The 19919-nt window shown below is 45.9% G+C and overlaps 1 protein-coding gene across 4 annotated transcripts in view; it reads right to left on the reverse strand.

The window, feature by feature from the left end:
* Positions 1–19919, reverse strand: part of TBXAS1 (thromboxane A synthase 1) — a 139129-nt gene that overhangs the window by 63279 nt on the left and 55931 nt on the right. For all 4 annotated transcript variants that reach the window (XM_084896754.1, XM_084896752.1, XM_084896753.1 and 1 more), the window contains one exon: positions 5876–5972. In XM_084896754.1, coding sequence (XP_084752880.1) covers positions 5876–5972 — 97 coding nt within the window. The remainder of the gene's footprint in view (positions 1–5875; positions 5973–19919) is intronic.

The raw sequence follows: 19919 nt of genomic DNA on the forward strand, positions 1-19919 counted from the left end.
TGGAATTGGTGAAGTCAGTACAGTGGGTGACAAACAGCATTAAAAAAAAAAAAAAAAAAGGAAGGAATACGTAGAGCAGAGTAGAAAGATAGAGGAGTGTTTTATAAAATACAGCTATTTTGTTGTAAAACTTTTATTCAAAAGTGTGTGTGTGTGTGTGTGTGTGTGTGTGTGGTATACACATAGAGAGAGAGAGTGAATATTCTATGTCATGATGTGAAATATGTGACTTATTGTAGGCCACAGTCAAAACCAGTTTGAAAAACCTACTCTAACCAAAACACCACATCTTGGAGTTGGCCTCTCCCTCAACTAATATCCTCTCAGTTGAAGTGTCATTAGGTTGTCAACATTTATTGAGCACCTACGATGTGCCAGGTGCTATGTAAGCAAAGAATGGGAGTCCTGTCCTCAAGAGGCTCATGGGGTGGTTTGTAACCAACATCTCTTGATCTTACAGCTACGAAAGTCCTTTTCATGTTATTTCAATAATTTGGGGGCAGTTTTCCAGCAGTGGCCCTCCCCTGCTACGTGTTCCTTGGACAGCTGATCAGGCTTATCTTTTCAATTAAGACCTCATAAAACAGAGCCCGACTCCTTACTGGGCCAGCTAAACATAAACCTGAAGCTTTGAAGAATGCCGCAATCCCGGGGAGCAAGTTATTAAAGAAAACCAACACCTTGGCATTCTGAGGCCCCATGAAGAGAAACCGTTAATTAGGTGTTTGTCCTGGGCCAAAGCAGTGATCCTCAGCGGACCCGGAGAGCCACTGAGCGCCGCGGGACCCGTGCAGGTTGTTATGGAAAAGGCACAAGAGCCATAACAGAACAGGAAGCCGTAGCCTCAATGTTTCCTTGTGTCCTGGGACCTGCAAGAACATTGGCTCCAGGTCCGTGTGACGTCTATGAAGCTGTGGCATAGACACCAACAATTCTCTGGTCGCGTCCACAGAGTAAGCCATTGGCTTTTTTTGTTTGTTTGTTTTTTTATAATATATTTTATTGATTTTTTTTTTTTTTTTACAGAGAGGAAGAGAGAGGGATAGAGAATTAGAAACATCGATGAGAGAGAATCATAGATCAGATGCCTCATGCACACCCCCTACTGGAGATGTGCCCGCAACCAACATACATGCCCTTGACCGGAATCGAACCTGGGACCCTTCAATCCACAAGGCCAGTGCTCTATCCACTGAGCCAATCCGGTTTCGGTGCCATTGGCTTTTAAGGACGCCAAGAGATGCTGTCAGACTTCGGGGTCCTGGTGCGAGCATGGCCAACTTGCTTAGCAGCATGTCAAGTAGGCTGCAAAACTATTAATCCCAGAAAGTATGCCGTGACCACTCGTCGGTTCTAATTTTCACATCCCCGTGCACAGATGAGAGACTCCCTGGCACCACCTGTCTCTCTCCTCACCGGGCAGGTGGGCATCTTGCCCAGCCCCTCTTTATGTTATAGCCAACCACCACTCTGGAATCCTGTCACTCGGAGAACCCCAAATTCTATCCCCGAGAATATATGCTGTTTTCAATACGTGACTGCACCTGCACAGAGATTTCCACCGGGGTTTCTGTCTTGGTGCTTTGAAATAGTGAAGTGTTCCATCCCCACTGGACTTTCTTCACCCACTCACTCTCTGCCCCTGGAAGGGGGTCTCAAAGGTCACACGATCTCCCCCATCTCTGCTTTCCACATCGACTGGCCCGAGAGCATGGCCTCTGAGGAAGGGGGTGTGGTGTGTGGTATGTGGTGTGTCCACAGCTCAGGGGGGTTGCGGGGGCCGCATCCAGGCATGGGAAAATGCTTCACAGACATTTGGTTAAAGTGTAAAATGTCTGCACCTGGCTATAAAGTAAGTCGTGTCCTGGGCTAAAGAAACTCCAAGGAGGCTAGTCACTAGGGAGAGGAAGCCAGGTGTTGCTATGAGATGTCATTAGCGGGCATCCACAGCGACCATTTCTGAGCTGGGCTGGGCTGTGGGCCCCATTTTGTGTCATGGGGTCTTGACAGTGTTGGCTGCGTTTTGGTGAGCTATCACTCCAGGCTGGTGGCCAGGCCTGTGTCCCACTTGGGGGAAGCCAAGTATTGCTTTGTTAAGTCCACGGTGCTACCATTTCTTTGTAAATGATTACTGTGAGTCACAGCAGCTCCTGCGTTGAGTGTCTGCACCCTGGTGGTCAGTGTGCGTCATAGCAACCGGGCGGACAGTCAGAGGGACATTTAGCATATTAGCCTTTTATATATATATATATATATATATATATATATATATATATATATATATATATATATATATAGATGTGATGGGGACATGTTATAAGAATTGCCACCCTGGGTCTGACCCACAGTCTGTTCAGCCCAGTGTTTTGGAATTAGAAAAAATAATCATTTCCTTCAGCAACTTCTGAATTCAAGTAGTTGCTCAATAGCAACATATGTCCGGGAGTTCCCTGTGGTGTCCCCACTTCCAGCCAGTATACTCTATCAATTCCTCATGGGTGCGTAGTGCTCACATCACCCTCCCACATCACCAGGTCGTGGGACCCACATGCATCAAGTGTGAATTTGTGAGCAAACGTGAGTTCTCACAGGCAGAAAGTGAAGCCATGCATTATTTAAGTTCCTTTTTATCTAACGTAGCAAACTAATATGCTGAAGTGTTTTCTGTATCACAAGGGACCATTTGCTAGAAGCTTGCATGGAGTAAGTGGTTAATGTTTACTGAGCGAATGTATAATAAAGCTGAGTAGCTGAACACCTACATAAACATGGCTTACTGGAGGGGAGGCAGCCTGGTGTCGCAAGGAGAAATCACGCCTCGCTAATTTTGAGTTCTCTGAGCAGATAAATTGGCAGGTGGGTGAGAGGGAACCAGAGAACCCAATTTAACTTGACTTTCAAAACCCTGGGAGAAAAAAAAATCCCACTCTAAAGATGGTTTTTAAAAAATGGAGTCACTAAGGATTGTTTTGTCATCAATATGGAATTGGCTTAAAGACTGTAAACAGAGCCAGAGGAGAAGTGGATGTATCCCCAGATGGAAAAGTATAAACATTGGGGTTTCTTAGAGCTCTAATCTTTGGTGGGTCTTCTTCCATGTTTATGAAGAAGAGAAGTGAAAGTGTATGTTGACTTGCAGGTTCAGGAATGCCTAGTACTTCTAGAGAGAGTGTCAGCTTGATGGGGATTCAATTCAGTTTGAACAAGGACATGCTGGATACTGAATAGTCATGATGTGCTTGGGCCATGGGGCACAAACAGCAGAACAAGCCTTAAAGAGCTAATGACCAAATTAGGGTGAAAGCCATAGGTTCATGCACTGTAAATAGAAGGGGGCCCGTAGGCTCAATTGTGAAAGTGAGTGATGCTGGTAATAAGTGTGATAAGAGTTCAGAGAAGGAGAAAAGTAAGGGAGGCTTCATGGAGGAGGCAGAATTGGAAGACAGCCTAGAAGAATAGCTAGGGATTGGACAGATACCAAGAGATAATAATAGCTGGTGCTCATTGACTGCTTGTCTTGCCTCATGTAAGTCAGGATTTATAAGTGTGATCTCATTTAGCCTTCACCAACCCACGAAGGTAGACCATCTCCCCACCTTCCAAGGGAGGAAGGAGAGGCTTAAGGAGTTAACTAATTTTCTTAAATTCACGTCACTGGTAAATGCAAAACCCACTGTTATGCTGCCTCTAATTCTAGTGTGTGTCAGCACGAGCAAAGGCCCTGGGGCAGGGCTTTCCAAAGGCAGTTACAGAGAAAATGGAGAGGCTGGTCCAGCTGGAGTGACAGCTTGTACTGGGGAGCAGTGAGAGGTGAGACTGGAGGATATGAAATGCATCTAAAGTACAGAGGCCCTTAAATCTCATCAGGGGAACTTGAACTTCATCCTGAGGACACTGTGTTGAATAGAAGAAGGAAATTAGAACCATATTCTGAATTTGGGGCCTGGAGACCTTAGTATGGGGTTGAAAATAATTAGGGAGAACAGACAAACAATTTAGAGGAGAAGTGGACTGAAGGTGGGGCAGATTTGTTGGTGCACACTGCTTGCATGTGTCTGTTGAGTGAATGTCTGCTCCTAATGTATCAACTGTAGGGCAGCCCTCTTCCAAGTCAGCTGTCAGGATCTTGGTAACATCTGGGTGTCACATGAAGCAATAGGGAGGCACGTGGCTGCCACGTCCCATCTCACTGCTTAGGGGTTAAGGGCACTCAAGAGCCGTGTCAGGCTCTCAGAGTGCCTTCGCTGCCTGCTGAGTCACTGCTTGGTGGTCTGGACACTGTGACTCACTGGCTTCTGTCACTTCTATAATCAACACCCTTTGAGCAAAAATTGACAACTGCATTTACTATCAGACCCAGTCTCTAAGAGCCCAACGCCACAGAAGACCTTGAACTTGAACGGGGGAATAGCAATATAAGATTTGGGGAAGAAAACCTAGAGGCAGCATCGTAAACCTCCGCAGTTCCTTCAGCCATCCCTCCAGGCCACCTTCTAGTGGCCGCACGGTGTCTAGAACTGGGCATGAAGCTCAGGGCAGGAAAAGGAGTGTGTTTGGGTAAGCAGCCAACTACTCAGTAAACCTGACAATCCAGAAATGTCATCTGAGGCAACTGTGATAGTAGAGTGGCAGGAAAAAGCGCCCTGGACTTGAGTTGGGAGATGGCATGTGAATCCCTGCTCTTCCTATTAGTCACTTCATCAGGTCTTAGTCCCCTTGTCTGTACAACAGAGATGATAATTGTACCAATCTCATACGTTCTTATGAAATTTAATGAGAACAAAACACTCTGGGTGGCTCAACCAGCACGGAACATAGGGGGGCTGTGCAACTTTCTTTAAGACCAAACCCCTGAGACATCCCATCTGATAAGCTTTCTTCTGTCCCCATCCTGGATGTCACAGGGTTTTCTACAGCAGTGGCACTCACCCTACCAAATGATACTGGTCCCTCTGTCCCTAGACCTTGAACTCCTTGAGGTCAAGGCTGAGTCTTCCATCTCTTTATGACCAGCACACAGACAGTGCCTGGTATATGGCAAAAGTTTGCCAAATAACCAACATTATCAACTATCCACATAAGAATGGAAGATGAGTTTAATTCAACCAAAAAAAAAAAAAAAAAAAAAGGCACATAGTGATTCTCTGAAGTCTCACAAACAAGTGTTTACTCACCTTAGACTCTTTAAAGAACCCACATAAATGCTCTTGGTCTGCTCTGCTAGAATTCTTATTTCCCCACTTTTGGGAAATATGGACTACATTGACCTCTGCCATTTTCTGTCACCTCTCCCATTCTTTGGGGTTTCTCATCAAAGATTAAAAAGTAGGAAATACACTTTCTAAAAAGATGGAGTATGTGCATCCTTCAGTGGGCCGGAGACTTGAACTGACATAAAGGGCTCCTCGTACAGGCTCCTCCTGCTATCTGGGGACACAGTTCCCTCAGAATGTTGCTTGTCTTTCCAGCCTCAAGAATATTATGCTCTCTGGGAAAGATATCAGCACAAGAGGCTCAAAATTTTGCTTTTTCTCTGACATTTGTTAACCTTGCTGGGTCTTCCCCAGTCACTTGATCTGTGCCCTCTACATTCCTCTAGCTTTGAACAACCCTCCTGGTTTTAGCATTTCTATAACCACAGCTTCTCTTGATCTTTAGCTGTCTCGAAGCATTTCTAAAATGTGAATTCCATTCTTTTTTTGCCAGTCCTGTCCATCTCTTTTGAAAGCCTGAATTCCCTAGGGAGCTCAATTTTGAGTTGAGCTGATCTACACCTGATAAGAGACCCAATCATGACCCTATTAGATGTGATGTGCAGTCCCTCCATCTGAGAATAACTCCCCATCCATCCATATGCAGAAAGAAAACGACATACCATTCTGTTGGTAAAATTACTGAAGTTCTCAACCAACACCTGCTTGATCATGTCTGGCTCCGAGATAACGATAAACATCCGACGGCCAAGATAGTACCTGGGAGGAATAAAAGAATTACTTTAAAATATGCTGTATCTGTCTGTCCATTAATACCTTCAAAAAGGAACCCACAGTGGCTTAGAATGGAGGATAAAGGTAAACAGGAAGTAAAGATGCAGAATAGAGGAGGAAGTGCATGAGCTATTCATGAGGAGCAGTGTAGACGAGGTGATCTAACATAAACATTCCACAGACATTTATGGAATCCAACCTTGTACCAGTCCCTGGAGATTCCCGGATGAATAAGCTTCCTGCATCCAGGGAGCTCATGGCATGATAGATCTGTACATTTAAACACCTTATAAGGAATTCATAAGATCTAGCAATAAGACCAAGAAGAAGATGGCAGAGGTCAGTATTGTCCACATTGTTCAAAAGTGGAGAGAGAGTCAGTCTAGGGGGTAAAAAAAGATTCTTGGAAAAAGTCTGAAGTGAATTAATAAGCATTTCTGGGCATTCAGGAAAGATTAAACCTGCTGGGGAAGGGCTGAACATCTGGTTGCCACACCTGTATATAAAGGAACTCAAGAGATCCTGGAACGTTAATGCAGAAATGAGGGCAAGGACTGGTCAGTGGGCTGGTAATAATGAATTCTAGCTGGAGGCAGTGCTTATGTATATGCCTTGTGGTATTTATTTATTAACTTGCTGAGGAGACAAAAGCTACCAAGACCCAGTCACAGCCTTCACATTTAATGGTGAAAGAATGAATACTTTCTCTCGAGATTGGGAACAAGGCAAGGATATTTAACACAGTTCTGAAACTCCTAGCAAGTGCACCATGGCAAGTAAATTGCAAGCATATAGATTGGAAAGAAATCAATGCAATTGTCCCCTTTTTCAGATGACATAAAAAATCCTGAACTAAGAAGTGAGTTCAACAAGGTTGCACGATTCAAGTTCAACACACATACAAACACAAAATCAGTACAGCTTTTCTGTATACTAGCCATGAACATGTGGAAACCAAAACTGAAACACCATTTACAATGCGTATTAAAAAATCAAAGAAGTCCTAAATAAAAGGAGAGATAAATTATGTACATGGATTGGAAGACTCCACACTATAAAGATGTCAATTCTCTCAAAACTGGCCCATAGGTTTAATGCAATTCCTATCAAAATCACAGTGAGGACTTTTCTTAGGCACAGGCATGCTTATTTTAAAACTTATATGGAAAGGCAAAGTTGTTAAAATAACTAAATCAATTTTGAAAAAGAAGAATTAAGTGGGAGGAATCCAACCACCAGATTCCAAGACTTGACTACAGTAGTCAAGACTGGGTGGTATTGGCAGAAAAGTAGGTGCATAGGTGAATGGAACAGAGTAGAAAAGCCAGAAATAGACCCATTCAAATATTCTCAATAGATTTTAGACGAAGATACAAAAGCAAAGTCTTTTCAGCAAGTAGTGCTAGGGCAATGGGACATACACTGGTCAAAAAATGACCTCACACCATATACAAAAAATTACCTCAAAATGGAATACAAACTTACATGTAAAACATAAAACTTTTAGAAAACAATAAGAGACCATTTTGGGGATTTAGGAGGCAAATAGTTCTTAGATTTGACATCCCAAGTACAACCTATCACAGACAAAAATTAATGAAATGGACTTCATCCAACAAAAGACTTTTTTGCTCCCTAGAAGACCTTGTTTTGATGAAAAGGTATATTGCATGCTGGGAGAAATTTTTTCCAACCATATATTTGACAAAGAATTTGCATCTAGAGTACATATTCTATAAAAAAGCAGACAAATGTTTCACCAAAGAGGATATACAGATGCCAAGTAAGCACATGAAAAGATGTTCACTGTCATTAGCCATGTGGGAAATGCAAATTAAAACCACAGTGAGCTATTTCTACACATCTATCAGAATGGCTAAGATAAAGGAATAATATCAAGTGCTGACGAGCATGTGGAGAAACTGGATCATGCATACATTGGTGGTGGGAATGGAAAATAGTACACCCACTTTGGAAAAAAAGTTTGGCAGTTTCTTATACAACTTACTATATGACCCAGAGAAATGAGAGCTTATGTTCACACAGAAAACATGAGCATGGATGTTCATAGCAGCTTTATTTGTAAAAGACAAAAACTAAGAGCAAATCAAATGTTCTTCAGCAGATGGGTGGCTGAACAAGCAATGCTACATCCACGCAATGGAATACTATGCTGTCAGGAAAAGGCCCCAAACTATTATATTAATACGTACACTGATTTGGGTGGATCTCAAGGGAGTTGTATGAGTGAAGAAAAAAAAAAAAGCCATTCTAGGAAGAGTTCATATATATTTTTAATTCTCAAACTTATTTTTTAAAAATATTTTATAAGCTCTGTCCCTGCTTTTGAGGGGGAAAAAAATCATATTATATGATTCCACGTGTATAACATTTCCCCCCGGGTTTTTTTTTAAAGTTTTATTTGTATTGTTGTGAGTTTGCAGATGTCCCCTATTATTCCTCCTTTGCTCCCCTCCACCTGGCTCCTGCCCCACCCCAGGCCTTCATCACATTACTGTCTATCCACGAGCCATACATATATGCACATAAGTTCTTTGGTTTATCTCTTCCCGTCTCCACCTGCCCCTCCCCTCTGAGATTCTGCAGTCTGCTCCATGCTTCTATGTCTATGGATCTATTTTGTTCATCAGTTTATTTTGTACGTTAGATTCCACATATAAGTGAAATCATGTGATATTTGTCTTTTTCTGACTGGCTTATTTTGCTTAGCATAATACTCTCCAGGTCCCTCCATGCTGTTGCCAAGGGTAAGGAGACCCTTTTTATTTTAAAAAAAATAATAATATTTTTAAAAATTAATTAGAGAGGAATGGAGAGGGAGATAGAGAAACATTAATGATGAGAGAGACTCATTGATTGGCTGACTCCTGCACCCCTACACTGGGGATCAAGCCCACAACCCAGGCATGTGTCCTGATTGAGAATTGAATAGTGATCTCCTGGTTCACAGGTCGACGTTCAACCACTGAGCCACACTGGCTGGGTGAGATCCTTCTTTTTGTACAGCTGCATAGTATTTAATGGTGTAAATGTACCACAGCTTTTTCATTTTTGAAATAACAAAATTATAGAGATTGGAGCAGAGATTAGTAGTTGCCAGAGGTTAGAGAAGGGTTGCTGATGGGTTGGTGTGGCTACTAGTATAAAGGGCAGCACCAGAGAGCCGTGTGGTGATGGGACAGTTCTGTATATTGGCTGCAGTGGTGGTTACACAAACCTAAACCTGTGATATACTTGCATAAAATGCTTCTCTCTCTCTCTCTCTCTCTCTCTCTCTCTCTCTCTCTCTCTCTCTCTCTCTCTCACACACACACACACACACACACACACACACACACACACGGGTGCATATAAACCTAATAAAATCCAAGTAAGCATTGTGGATTATACCGATGTCAAATTCCTGGGTTTGATAATGTGCTCTAATTCCCCACTGGGGGACACTGGGCAAAGGGTCCCTAGGACCTCTCTGTACATTTTGTTTTGCAACTTTCTGGGAATCTATAATAGTCTCAAAATAAAAATTATTTTTAGGAAAGTCACTTGGGAGCTAAATAGACCATAGAGTTAGTTATAGCTCTGCTCTTCACCAAGTCGGATCTGGCAGGCCTGGGTGGGGCCCAAGAATAAGCATTTTAACAGGCTCTTGAGGTTCTGATGCCAGGAGACTAGCCCACACCAAGGAACACTGTCCGAGGGCAGTAGCTAGTCAAAACCATCTGTCCAGCATTCAGAAAATAAGGCCGTCTGCCCTCCACCCCTCTACCCCCTTCCCCCCACCTCCACCGACCCACCTGACCACGTCTCTGGGGTGGGACCCAGTCTCTTCTCATTTTGACAAGTTCCCCAGGGGATCCTGATGTGATAACAATAACCAGTTTGGGGACCCCAAACCCCAAGTAAAAAACCCTGCTCCATATCTAACCAAAGTTCACACCACTCCTGTTTCCCCGAGTTCTTCGTTCTATTATACAAGGAAAACATTTACATGAGGGTACAAGCATATTTTGGTAATATTATATTTGTATTGATTTAGTTACTGCCAAATAATTTTTCACATAGTCTGGATTTTCAAAACCCCAAAATAACACTCCTACATTCAAAGGAGAGTTGTCCTCCCTGGTGGGCATCTTGGGAGTCTTTATGTGTTTTTCTCGTAATATTGCTAATGCTAAAAACCATTTTGTCACAATTCCTTTAGAATTGCTTCAGAGCTGGTTTATGAACCTCCTGAGAAAACTGGCCCCATTTCACATGTAAATTGTGTAATCTCGTGAATTTATATTTATACAAACGCTCATCTATAGTTTGAGAAGCTCCTGGAAAGATCTTGAAAATAAAAACATGTAAATGAAGTTCATTTTTCAGGGCTTCCTTTGCAGTTCCTGGGATGGCTCCACGGTTTTGTCTGCCCAGCTCTCCTCGAGAAAGCACCTCCCCCTTCCATGCGGCTCTGGAGCTGCTGCCAGGGATAGCACCCTGTCCCTCTGGACATGAGAATGGACTCACCAGCTAGGCATGGCCTGTCATAACATCTCATCTCCTTGGCAACAGTGACTGGTCCACGGGGTGGACACATGACCCAGTCAAGGCCAGTCAGAATCCTTTAATGGGATGAGTACATGGAGGCAGGGGCGAACACTCTATCTTTCTCCTGGTGCTGCTAACCTGGGAATATATTAATCTACGGCTCTTGGTGGTCATCTTTCTGCCCCGGGGCAAGAACTCTCTGCAGAAGCTGCTAACAGAGACCAGCAGAGATTTCAGGTGGACAGAGAGAGCTGAGGAAGTGCATACAAAGTTCAGTTGAAGGCTTTTGGCCTCCTGGATCCCCCAGTCTTCCTTGGATCCTCCACGCTTACTCTCGTTTGCACTTAAGGTCATTTGAGTTGGGTTTCCATCCTTGTTCTCCTGGAGTCCTTACGAATATGGTGCCCCCTTTCTCCTCAACCCTGTTAATGCCGATGCCATTATGCCCCTCAAAATGAGCTTCCCCGGGAGGGCCTGCCCTCAGTTGTGTACAGGCATATGAATGGATGGCGGTCTTCCTGCTTCCTGAGGTGCACTGGAGCCCAGGAGGCTGGGTCAGGGCCACCCAGCTCTGCCACTCACTTGGGAAACTGTCCCAGGCAAACTCCGTAAACACCCGTCATGTCACCCTCCTCGTCCCTGACATATGGGAGGGAAACTGGGACTGCAGTTTGCTGCAGTAGCTATAAATGCACAGTTCCTACGAATTAAAAAGGGAGTGAAATTGTGGTCTTTGAAGATTAAGTCAACTCTCTGTAAGGTGTGAATCCTATACCCGCGGAATCCGTCAGTGGAGAAGGTTGAGGCTGCTTCTCAGAGCCTATGTATTGAATGCTCACTGCCTGCCGGGCCTCGTTCTAAGTGCATTGCTTCTGTTATCTCATTTAATCCTCATTAAAAAATGGATGGGGGTAGTTATTATACACACTTTTCAGACTAGGAAACGGAGACTTGGAGAGTTTAAGTAAGTTGCCCAAGATAGGGGCCTGATCCCAGCCCAACAGCTGCCAAAGCCTGAGCCCCTTGCCATTGACCCTCTGCCCTCTACTCCCTCAGGTCTCTTCGCCCAGATCCTCGGAGCAGCCCCCGGGCTGAGGAATTGCTCGGGAGGAGAGCCACTGTGTGCACTGTGTCTTTGAAGGTAGGAATTCAAAACCGCCAGAATCACCACCCCAGCCCAGTGACCACGGTAAGTTCTTGCTTCCTCTGATCTACATGTGTGTACCGCCACCTTTCCGAGCAAAAACTTCTCAGCCAATTATCCCTTTTTATTAATTTATGCACATAAGAATTAGCTCGTACAACCCCAAAGCACCCGATGGAAAATTGAGGCAAATCAGTGAAGTGTTATGCAAATAAGAATAACACTTGTTCGACTTAATTGGTAGTTTTCTTTTTTTCGAAAAAACAAAACAAAACACACTGACCAGTCAATTCAACCAAAATAGTTCTCCACTGCCTTCACTGCCTTCGCTGCCTTCGGGAACTGAGGTGTGTAGATGGCGGGTGTTAGCCTGGGGGCTGCCTGGCCCTGTTCCAGAAGGCCTGCCCCTCCCCCGCCCCGCCGTCAGAGTGACCAAGCTAGAGGCTGATCATCAGTGGCACCCATGCCACGCACACGAAAGGGTGTCCGGGTGTCAGTGAATAGAAAAACACGTTGTGAAATGGTCCCTGCAGTTCTCTAAGTAAATGGTAGTCTCTTTATTAGTGCATTCAACAAGCATCTATTGAGCTGTGAATAATATTCCTGGAAAAGATTTGGAGGAAGATGTATTAGCTGGCTGACGGGGTGTGGATCTGGAGCAGGACGTTTTGGGGACTGTTACTTTTCACGTTGTGTACCTCTTTTGTGTTCTCGTGGTTTATAATGAGCGCTGTGACTTCTGCAGGAAGAAAAAGAAAAAAGGGAAGAGACTTGTCCCTGGGTTGTTCCCCCGGCCTCTGTCGAGCCTCAGGGTGGAGGTTGGCTGTGGTGCAGCTACAGAGACTTGGGCTCAAGGCCCTGTCCTGTGAGCTAGCAGCTGTGTCACCGTGAGCAAACCTCAGCCTTCCTGAGCCAGTTTCGTTGATAAAAGAGGCTGTTATGTGAGTCAGATGAGGAACGGGAGAATGCTTGATCCATAGTCAAGTTTCAGCATGATAATCTCCCCATCAAAGCGAGGGGCCCTGCACACTCCGGGGGTGGGCCACACAGCAAGTGCTATAGTATAGGGGACGAAGGAGCTGGGCTAGGGGTGCCCCTGGAGACCAGTGGCATGTCAACACCCTCCCCCTGTCGGCAAAAGGACTCTGAGTGTGCCTGGAGACCTGCTTTCCAGGTAGAGACTGAAGAGCCAATGAGCACTTCCAGCAACTCTGACACCTAAATCCTTGCCCGGGTGACAGTTTGACCTCCCAGCAGGTTGACTGTTGTCCTGGCCTTACGTCTAACCTCCAGCCTGGACTCTCCACGTGGAAGTGGCAGGAAGCTCAGTGGGGAAATGTGGCCATTGCCTCCTGAAGCTCAACGGTGAGTGTCTGAGAGTCTCCACTTCCCAGGAGCTTGGCGGAAAGCTGAGGAGAAGTCCAGTGCTGGGAGCTCGTGGGCATTTGGCTTTCACAGGGGTTGCCCTGGGCTGGGCGGCCCGCACCGTGCTGTGGACAAGCATGGCCCCAGGAGTCCTGGGGGTCTGTCCCTGCCTGGCTTGTCATCCAGTCCAGTCTGTCATCAGAGCAGGGGTGGCTTGAGTTAGATGAGCGGCAGAACAGACTCAAGCTGCCGGGGACACTTCTCTGGAGGAGCCAGTGACAGAGTCACAGGCCCGTGGAGTCTGGGAGCTGCTTTCTCCCGACACCCATCTGTCTCTCCCAGTGGGATGTGTATTACCTGCCCAGGGAGGCCTCAGGACACGCCGGCCTGGGGGCCCACCCTGAACTCACAGACCCTCCAGAGCTTGATGGACAGAATCAGCCCTTTTCCTCTCAGAGGTGCCTGGGCCCCTTTGGCACTGTTCTCCTGCCCTCATCATAGTGGTGGGTCTCTGGTCCCGCACTTCCTAAATCTCGGACCTCCCACTCAGAGATTTATGGGTTCATCATTCTGGCTTGTGTACCTGATCTGCTGCTTGTCTCCACACGGGCCCCAACCCAGTTTATCCACCTGGGACTTTGTCAGATGCAAACCTCATTGTGTCTTTATTGAAAACCCTTCAATGGTTTGTCACCATCAAGCCCTTTGGCAGTCTTTAGCGTCCTTCACAACCTGACCCCGACCTTGCTCCTGGCCTCTTCCCTCCCTATTGCCCATCACCCAAGAGCCAGGGCTGGTGATCAACCCAATTTACTGGAATCCTAACCACCTCTCACCTCCACGTCTGTGTAGTCTGTGTGCATGCTGTTCCCTCTAACTTTCTGGAACAGCGCCCTTTCTTCTTCTCTTGCCTGGTTCACTGCTAATAGCTTTCCACTCATTGGAATGGTCGGTCTCCTTGGCTGCCTTTCCACTTGATTATGAGTGCGTTAAACACAGGGCCCCTGTCCCACTTATCTTTGATGTCTGGCATTCACTGCCATGTTGGCCATGCAGTAGGAGGTCCATCACTTTAATGGAATGCAAATCCTAATGCTGTGGGTTCACCCCCATCTCTCTCATTAGGACCACTGCAGTGGCTCCCAATCTCCAAACCAACTCCCACCTCAAGGACAAATCTAATTTTGTAAAACAGAAGGTGACCATGCTGTCCCCCTCCAGATAAAACTCTCCACTGAAGCAACTAGTGCAAGCCTCTTGGTCCGTAACTTGCACCCTCTCTTCCTGCCTCATTCCTCTTCCAAAAAGGTGCCCAAAGTTCCTCAATTCACAGCACCATGAATGACTTTTCATAGCCTTCCCAAGGCCAAAAAAAGTAATTTTTCATAGCCTTCCCAAGGCCAAAAGAAGTCCCTAACACTCTTATTTTTAAAACAGTTAAGTCCAAACAGCTTAATAAGTATTCATGTTGTAACAACTTAGTGGACATTTGAAAAAAAAAATCACATACTTGGAAGTGGTTCTCACAGTGACCAACAGATGTCGCTGTGTTCCCCATGAATATTTAAAATACCCCACCAAGCCCTATGAATTCACTGTGGCACCCTGGGGTGCCTTAGCACAGAGTTTGGGAATCATAGCCTCATCGTTGCCATAAAAACAGTTATTTGTGGCTCTCAAGATTGACAGTATTTCTCCAGCTTTGCACATGATTTTTCCTCTGGTCTTCATCGTGTTAGTTTGGAAAAGGCTGACAAATCACCTGATCCCTCTTCTGTGGACCTTTCAGATTCCATAGCACTTTCCCCATTCCTCTGTTAATTTGCATCTCACTCTGTTTTCTTGATTGACAGGCTCCTTAGGACTCTGTGAGGTCTTTGAGGACAAAGCCCTGTCTTATTTTCTCTTCAGCTTCCCAAGAAGCTAGAGAGCAACCTGCACATACAAGTGATTGGGAGGATGACTTTGAGCCTGCCTTTCTGGTCCTGGGAAATCACTTCTTATCCTCCTGCTTCCCAGTCTCTTCGGATCTGAAGCCAGACTTGAAACCTCAGAACCTTGTTTCTCTTATTCACCTTGATCTTGCCGTTCCAAAACTCACCCAATCCCTGTCCATTCTGAAACAGGTGGTCCACTTGCACCGTTTCTCTTCCACACCATGGAAGGGGCACCTACCTGCAGGTCTGCTCTACTCTAGGCCTCTCTTTGTGCCTGGTGCAGGTGAGTCTCAGATCTGGCTGTGCAATGTAGAATGTTCTTCCCTCTTATCTCCCTGTTATTCATCCTTCAAGACTTTGCTCAAGTACTGTCTCCTCCTTGAAGCCTTCTCTGCCTTCCCTGGCCCATGATCCAATCAGATCTGTGGATTCAGGTTGGTGGTTCAATCATGTGGTTTTCAGACACTTATTACCTGGCATTTTCGGGCAACTTGGCCTATGTTCATGTGTTTCTTCTAAAGGAGATACCAAATTTCTCCAGGAAAAGAGACGTGAATTATACTCTCTTGGAAGGGAGGGGTGGTCTGTCTGACTGCCATCGACTTAGTGCTCTACGCAGAGCGAAGCTGAGATATCTGTTGAGTGGATGATGTCTGGATGAGTGGGGCCAGCAGTGAGTTCTTCCACACTTGGAGGAAATCATCCTCTCTGTCTTTGTGGCATTAGAAGACATGAACACAGACCCTGAGACGAGTGTGGGAAAGGTACTAAAGAGGGGGTAAGGGCCTCCCTCCCTCTCCCAGAGTGGGCACTGCATTTGGAGTTAGAACTTAGTGACTTTGCACCAGCCCCTGAGCTTCAGGTCACAGTCTTACACCTGGTCGGTTTCCCAGGTGTCAGGTAGAAAAGAAGGTCTTACCACCCTATTTTAGGGACCTTCTGGGCTACAGCTGGGAATAAGCTTGGTCGATCCCAAAGCGAGTTTCTATGTGGTGGGAGTAGAGGGTTAATGAGGATTTGGGTGCAATTTCCACAAACCAGCCTGGAAGAGCATCTTTGTCTGAAACACACAGGGGCCCTCCTAGTCCTGGTGCATTGTGATGATATCAAGCTACATTAAAGCTTTTTTCCAGAACAGACCTCTGGCTCAAGGAGGGAATTGGGCAGCCAGGGGAAAATGATCTGAGACAAACCTATAACGAAAAACCTCTCCACTCTATTGGATATACGCGCCTATTTAATTTATTCAGTTAATAAAACATATTCCCCGGAGGGGGCAGACAGAGGTAAGCTACAAGCCAATCTGCCTGCACGAACATGGGTAAATATGTATATCTCATAACAGAGAAAAAAAAAGAGTAATTAAGAGATGTATTGAAGTACACAGGAATCCTGGAGGATGCTGAAGATTCCAATTCCAGTTACTGTCCTTGGCGCAAATTTAATTCAATGGGGAATAGATAAATAACAAAATAAAGAAAAAGCGGATTCAGAACAGATGTTGGGCAAGCAATTTTTTTTCACAGTAAGAAACATAAACATGAAGAACAGCCTATAAGGCAAAGTTGTTGATGCAAACGGCATCAAACCACTAAATAAATAGTTAGATGGCACCACAGGGACAAAGAAACATTAAAATAGTCATTGGCTGTCTCTGCGTATTTGTGCCCACACAGTTATGCCCAGGCATGTAGATTCTCAGGCACTGGAGGGAAGTGTGTGTGCGTGTGTGTGTGTGTGTGTGTGTGTGTGTGTGTGTGCGCGCGCACACGCGTGCATGCACGCGCAAGCCTGCACCACAGGGAGAAGGGGGGGCTATTGCATAGAATACGTGCAAGACATATATTTGTGTGACAGCATATGGTAAAATCTCTCCTTCCCAAATGATACGTGGACTCAGAATATGAATTGAAGGGCTTGAGGAAAGCTGGAACCAGTCTGAAGGGACAGTGCGGCCAGGGGCGGAGCCCCAGGCCCCGGGAGGAGGGCGCTGTCCAGGGTCAGGTGTGAGCAAGCCCAGAGGGGTAACTCTGAAGAAAGGAGAATTTAATGGCAAAGGGATGTTAGACCCTGTTGGGGAGAGAAAAGAGACATTAAAGCACAGATTATGGTATTTGAGAGACAGAAGGAAGCTTCAAGATGGCACCTCTAGCTCAAACCCCTCATTTCATAGGAAAGCTGGTCCCACAAGGTGAGGTAATAGCATGTGTGCCCTAGAGCCGCCCCTTAGCCAGGAGGAGGCGGGGGAGGCCAGAGAAACTCCTCCCCAGCCTTTCTGAGGCCCCATGTGCGGGACTGGTGATGCTCCCCTGCGGCTGGCCAGGGACAGGCTCCTGGGTGCCAGCTGGGATGGGAGGAATCAGGAATAGAACCCCTGCTCCTTGGGCGGGCTGCACTGACAGAGCCAGAGTTCCTTTTTCACATCAGACCTATGAGGTAGGCAGGAGCTCAAGTGTGTTTTAAAGGTAAGGATGATGCTTGTAGTCCCTTGGCCAGAAACAGCTGAGCTGAGACCAGAAGCTGGATCTGGTTCCCAATCTGGTGTTCTTTCTGGCACCCTAGGCCAACCCCTGAGTCAGGCTAGGAAAGAGATGTGAGATAGTAGCCCAGTAAGAGCCCAGGGCATGACCCACCTGAATGAGTGGAGCCCAACTGGCAGCTCTTCAGAGCCGACCCTTCCCTTATCCTGTGGATCCTGAGATGACCTGACATGGTAGTAAACTGACTGTACTTCTGTGGAATGACTGCTGAATTGATGGAGCACTGATGGGGAGAGATTACAGACCCTGCCACCCAAAACCTTGATTTTAGGTGACAGACTTCCCCAATTCCTTTCCATATGTCCCAGGTAAATAATACTCAATACCGAAATCAGCAAAACAACAAGACCCTCCTGTGTGAGGTTTCCTTGGGGACATATCTATCTTGAATGATTCTTTTCATCATTCAACAAATATTTACTGAGCACCTTTTACGAGTATATGTCACTTCTGGGCACTGGGGAAATCAGAGCAAAGAAGAGACAGAGTCCCTGTCCTCACAGAGCTTGCATTCTAGCAGGAGAGCAAGTCAATCAACACATAATGGCGTGACCTGGTGTCAGGGCCGATGTCTAAGGCAGGAGTGCTGAGAGTGTGCAAGAAACAATGATAACAGACAGTGGAATGGAAGGCTTTGGAGAACCCACACAGCCCTATGCTCACCTCTTACTAAGCGATCATTCCCCAATTGAAGTCACTTATGTTTACATGTAAATTGAGGATAATGTGATCAGCCCAGCTAAACTCACAAAGTTGTTGGGATGGTCACGTGAGATATTGTATTAAAGGGACAAGACCCACATAGAGCACTAGGAAACTGTGATGGACCAATAACATTTATTATGAAAGTGGCCCCAGGGAACAAAGATAAAGATCTCTTAGAGACATACAGCAAGATCTCTAGCCCATAGAATTTGTGCACAGGTCCATAAAGGGCCTTTAAAAGTTTGTCTACTGCAATGTTGTTTGCCGGAAGCCACCGTGTGTCACCTTCCGGGAGAGTGGACGGGTAAGACGGGAGGGGTACACTGCGCAGAGACAGGCAGTAGTTAGATGCAATAGACTTGGGGTTGGGAGGGGGACAAAGACGTGATGGATCTTGAAAACACAGTGCTCAGTGAACACACTAAGCAATAAAATGAGATTACCAACTGTTGGCATAAGCTAAAGATAATGCACACAAAATAAGGAAACACAGTTTGCAAAGAACAGGTACCCAAAAAAATACACAGTAAGCACAATTGGAGTGGTTGTTTGCTGGGGATAAGATGCAGAATGCAAGAAAGGTATGGGGATACAAGGAATAAAGAGACAAGCAAAGCATTGTAGCATTGCAGTGTGTTCCCGGGGCTCCACAGCGACACACACACACACACACTACACACACACACACACACACACACTACACACACACACACACACACACACACACACACCACACACACACACACATACACACACCACACACACACACACACACACACACCACCCACACACACACACACACACACACCACACACACACCACACATACACACACACACACCACACACACACACACACACACACACACACACACACACACACTACACACACACACACACACACACACACACACACACCTGGAAGTGGGGGGAATCCGTAATCATTGGTTGCAGCATTAATAATTCACAATGGTGAAGAAAACTATTCTTGTCAATGGCCTTTTTTGTTTTTAACATGGAATTCTTTGGGAATAAAATGTTGCTTTGTGTTAGACCCATGTTTTCTCTCAAAGCCTGCTCTCCATATAGTCTAGTCCCAAGAGACATCCTGGAAAACAACAACAAAAAAGTCCTGTAGTCAAATGCTAATGTTCACTTGGAGGTTTCTCAAGCATGTTATTACATGAAAGGTTTCGAGAAGTCCTGCGATAAAGAGACCTGTGTTCCTTTGATCAACCCACTGTTTCCAGCGTTTGACCAGGGGAAACCCCCCTTTTATTTTCCATGTAATGATTATTGTCGTTGGAAAGGGCCCAAGGGGCGCAACGTGGGAAATACCATGTTAGATGGCTGAGGGCCGAGAGGCTGGAGGTTCCAGGCTCCAAGCACAGCCTGGGCCTCGGAGCCTCTCCTCCCCTCCTAACCTTCGGGCCATCCTCAGAGTGCTGGGTTCCTAAGCCACCTTGGACCCGATGTCTCATGCATTTGACTGTGGCAAAGACAGAACTCTTTCCCTCTGCCATGTTCAACCTCCTCATTACGGCAGGAATGACCATTCTGTCTCCAGAATTCAGGGCCAGTGTTGTTAACTAATGCTGACTCATCTCTGATTTCTTTTATCTGTGGTCGGCAAACTGCGGCTCGAGAGCCACATGCGGCTCTTTGGCCCCTTGAGTGTGGCTCTTCCATAAA

This window comes from Pipistrellus hanaki, assembly GCF_964339955.1.
Source record: "Pipistrellus hanaki genome assembly, chromosome: 10".
In the NCBI taxonomy this organism is placed as follows: Eukaryota; Metazoa; Chordata; class Mammalia; order Chiroptera; family Vespertilionidae; genus Pipistrellus; species Pipistrellus hanaki.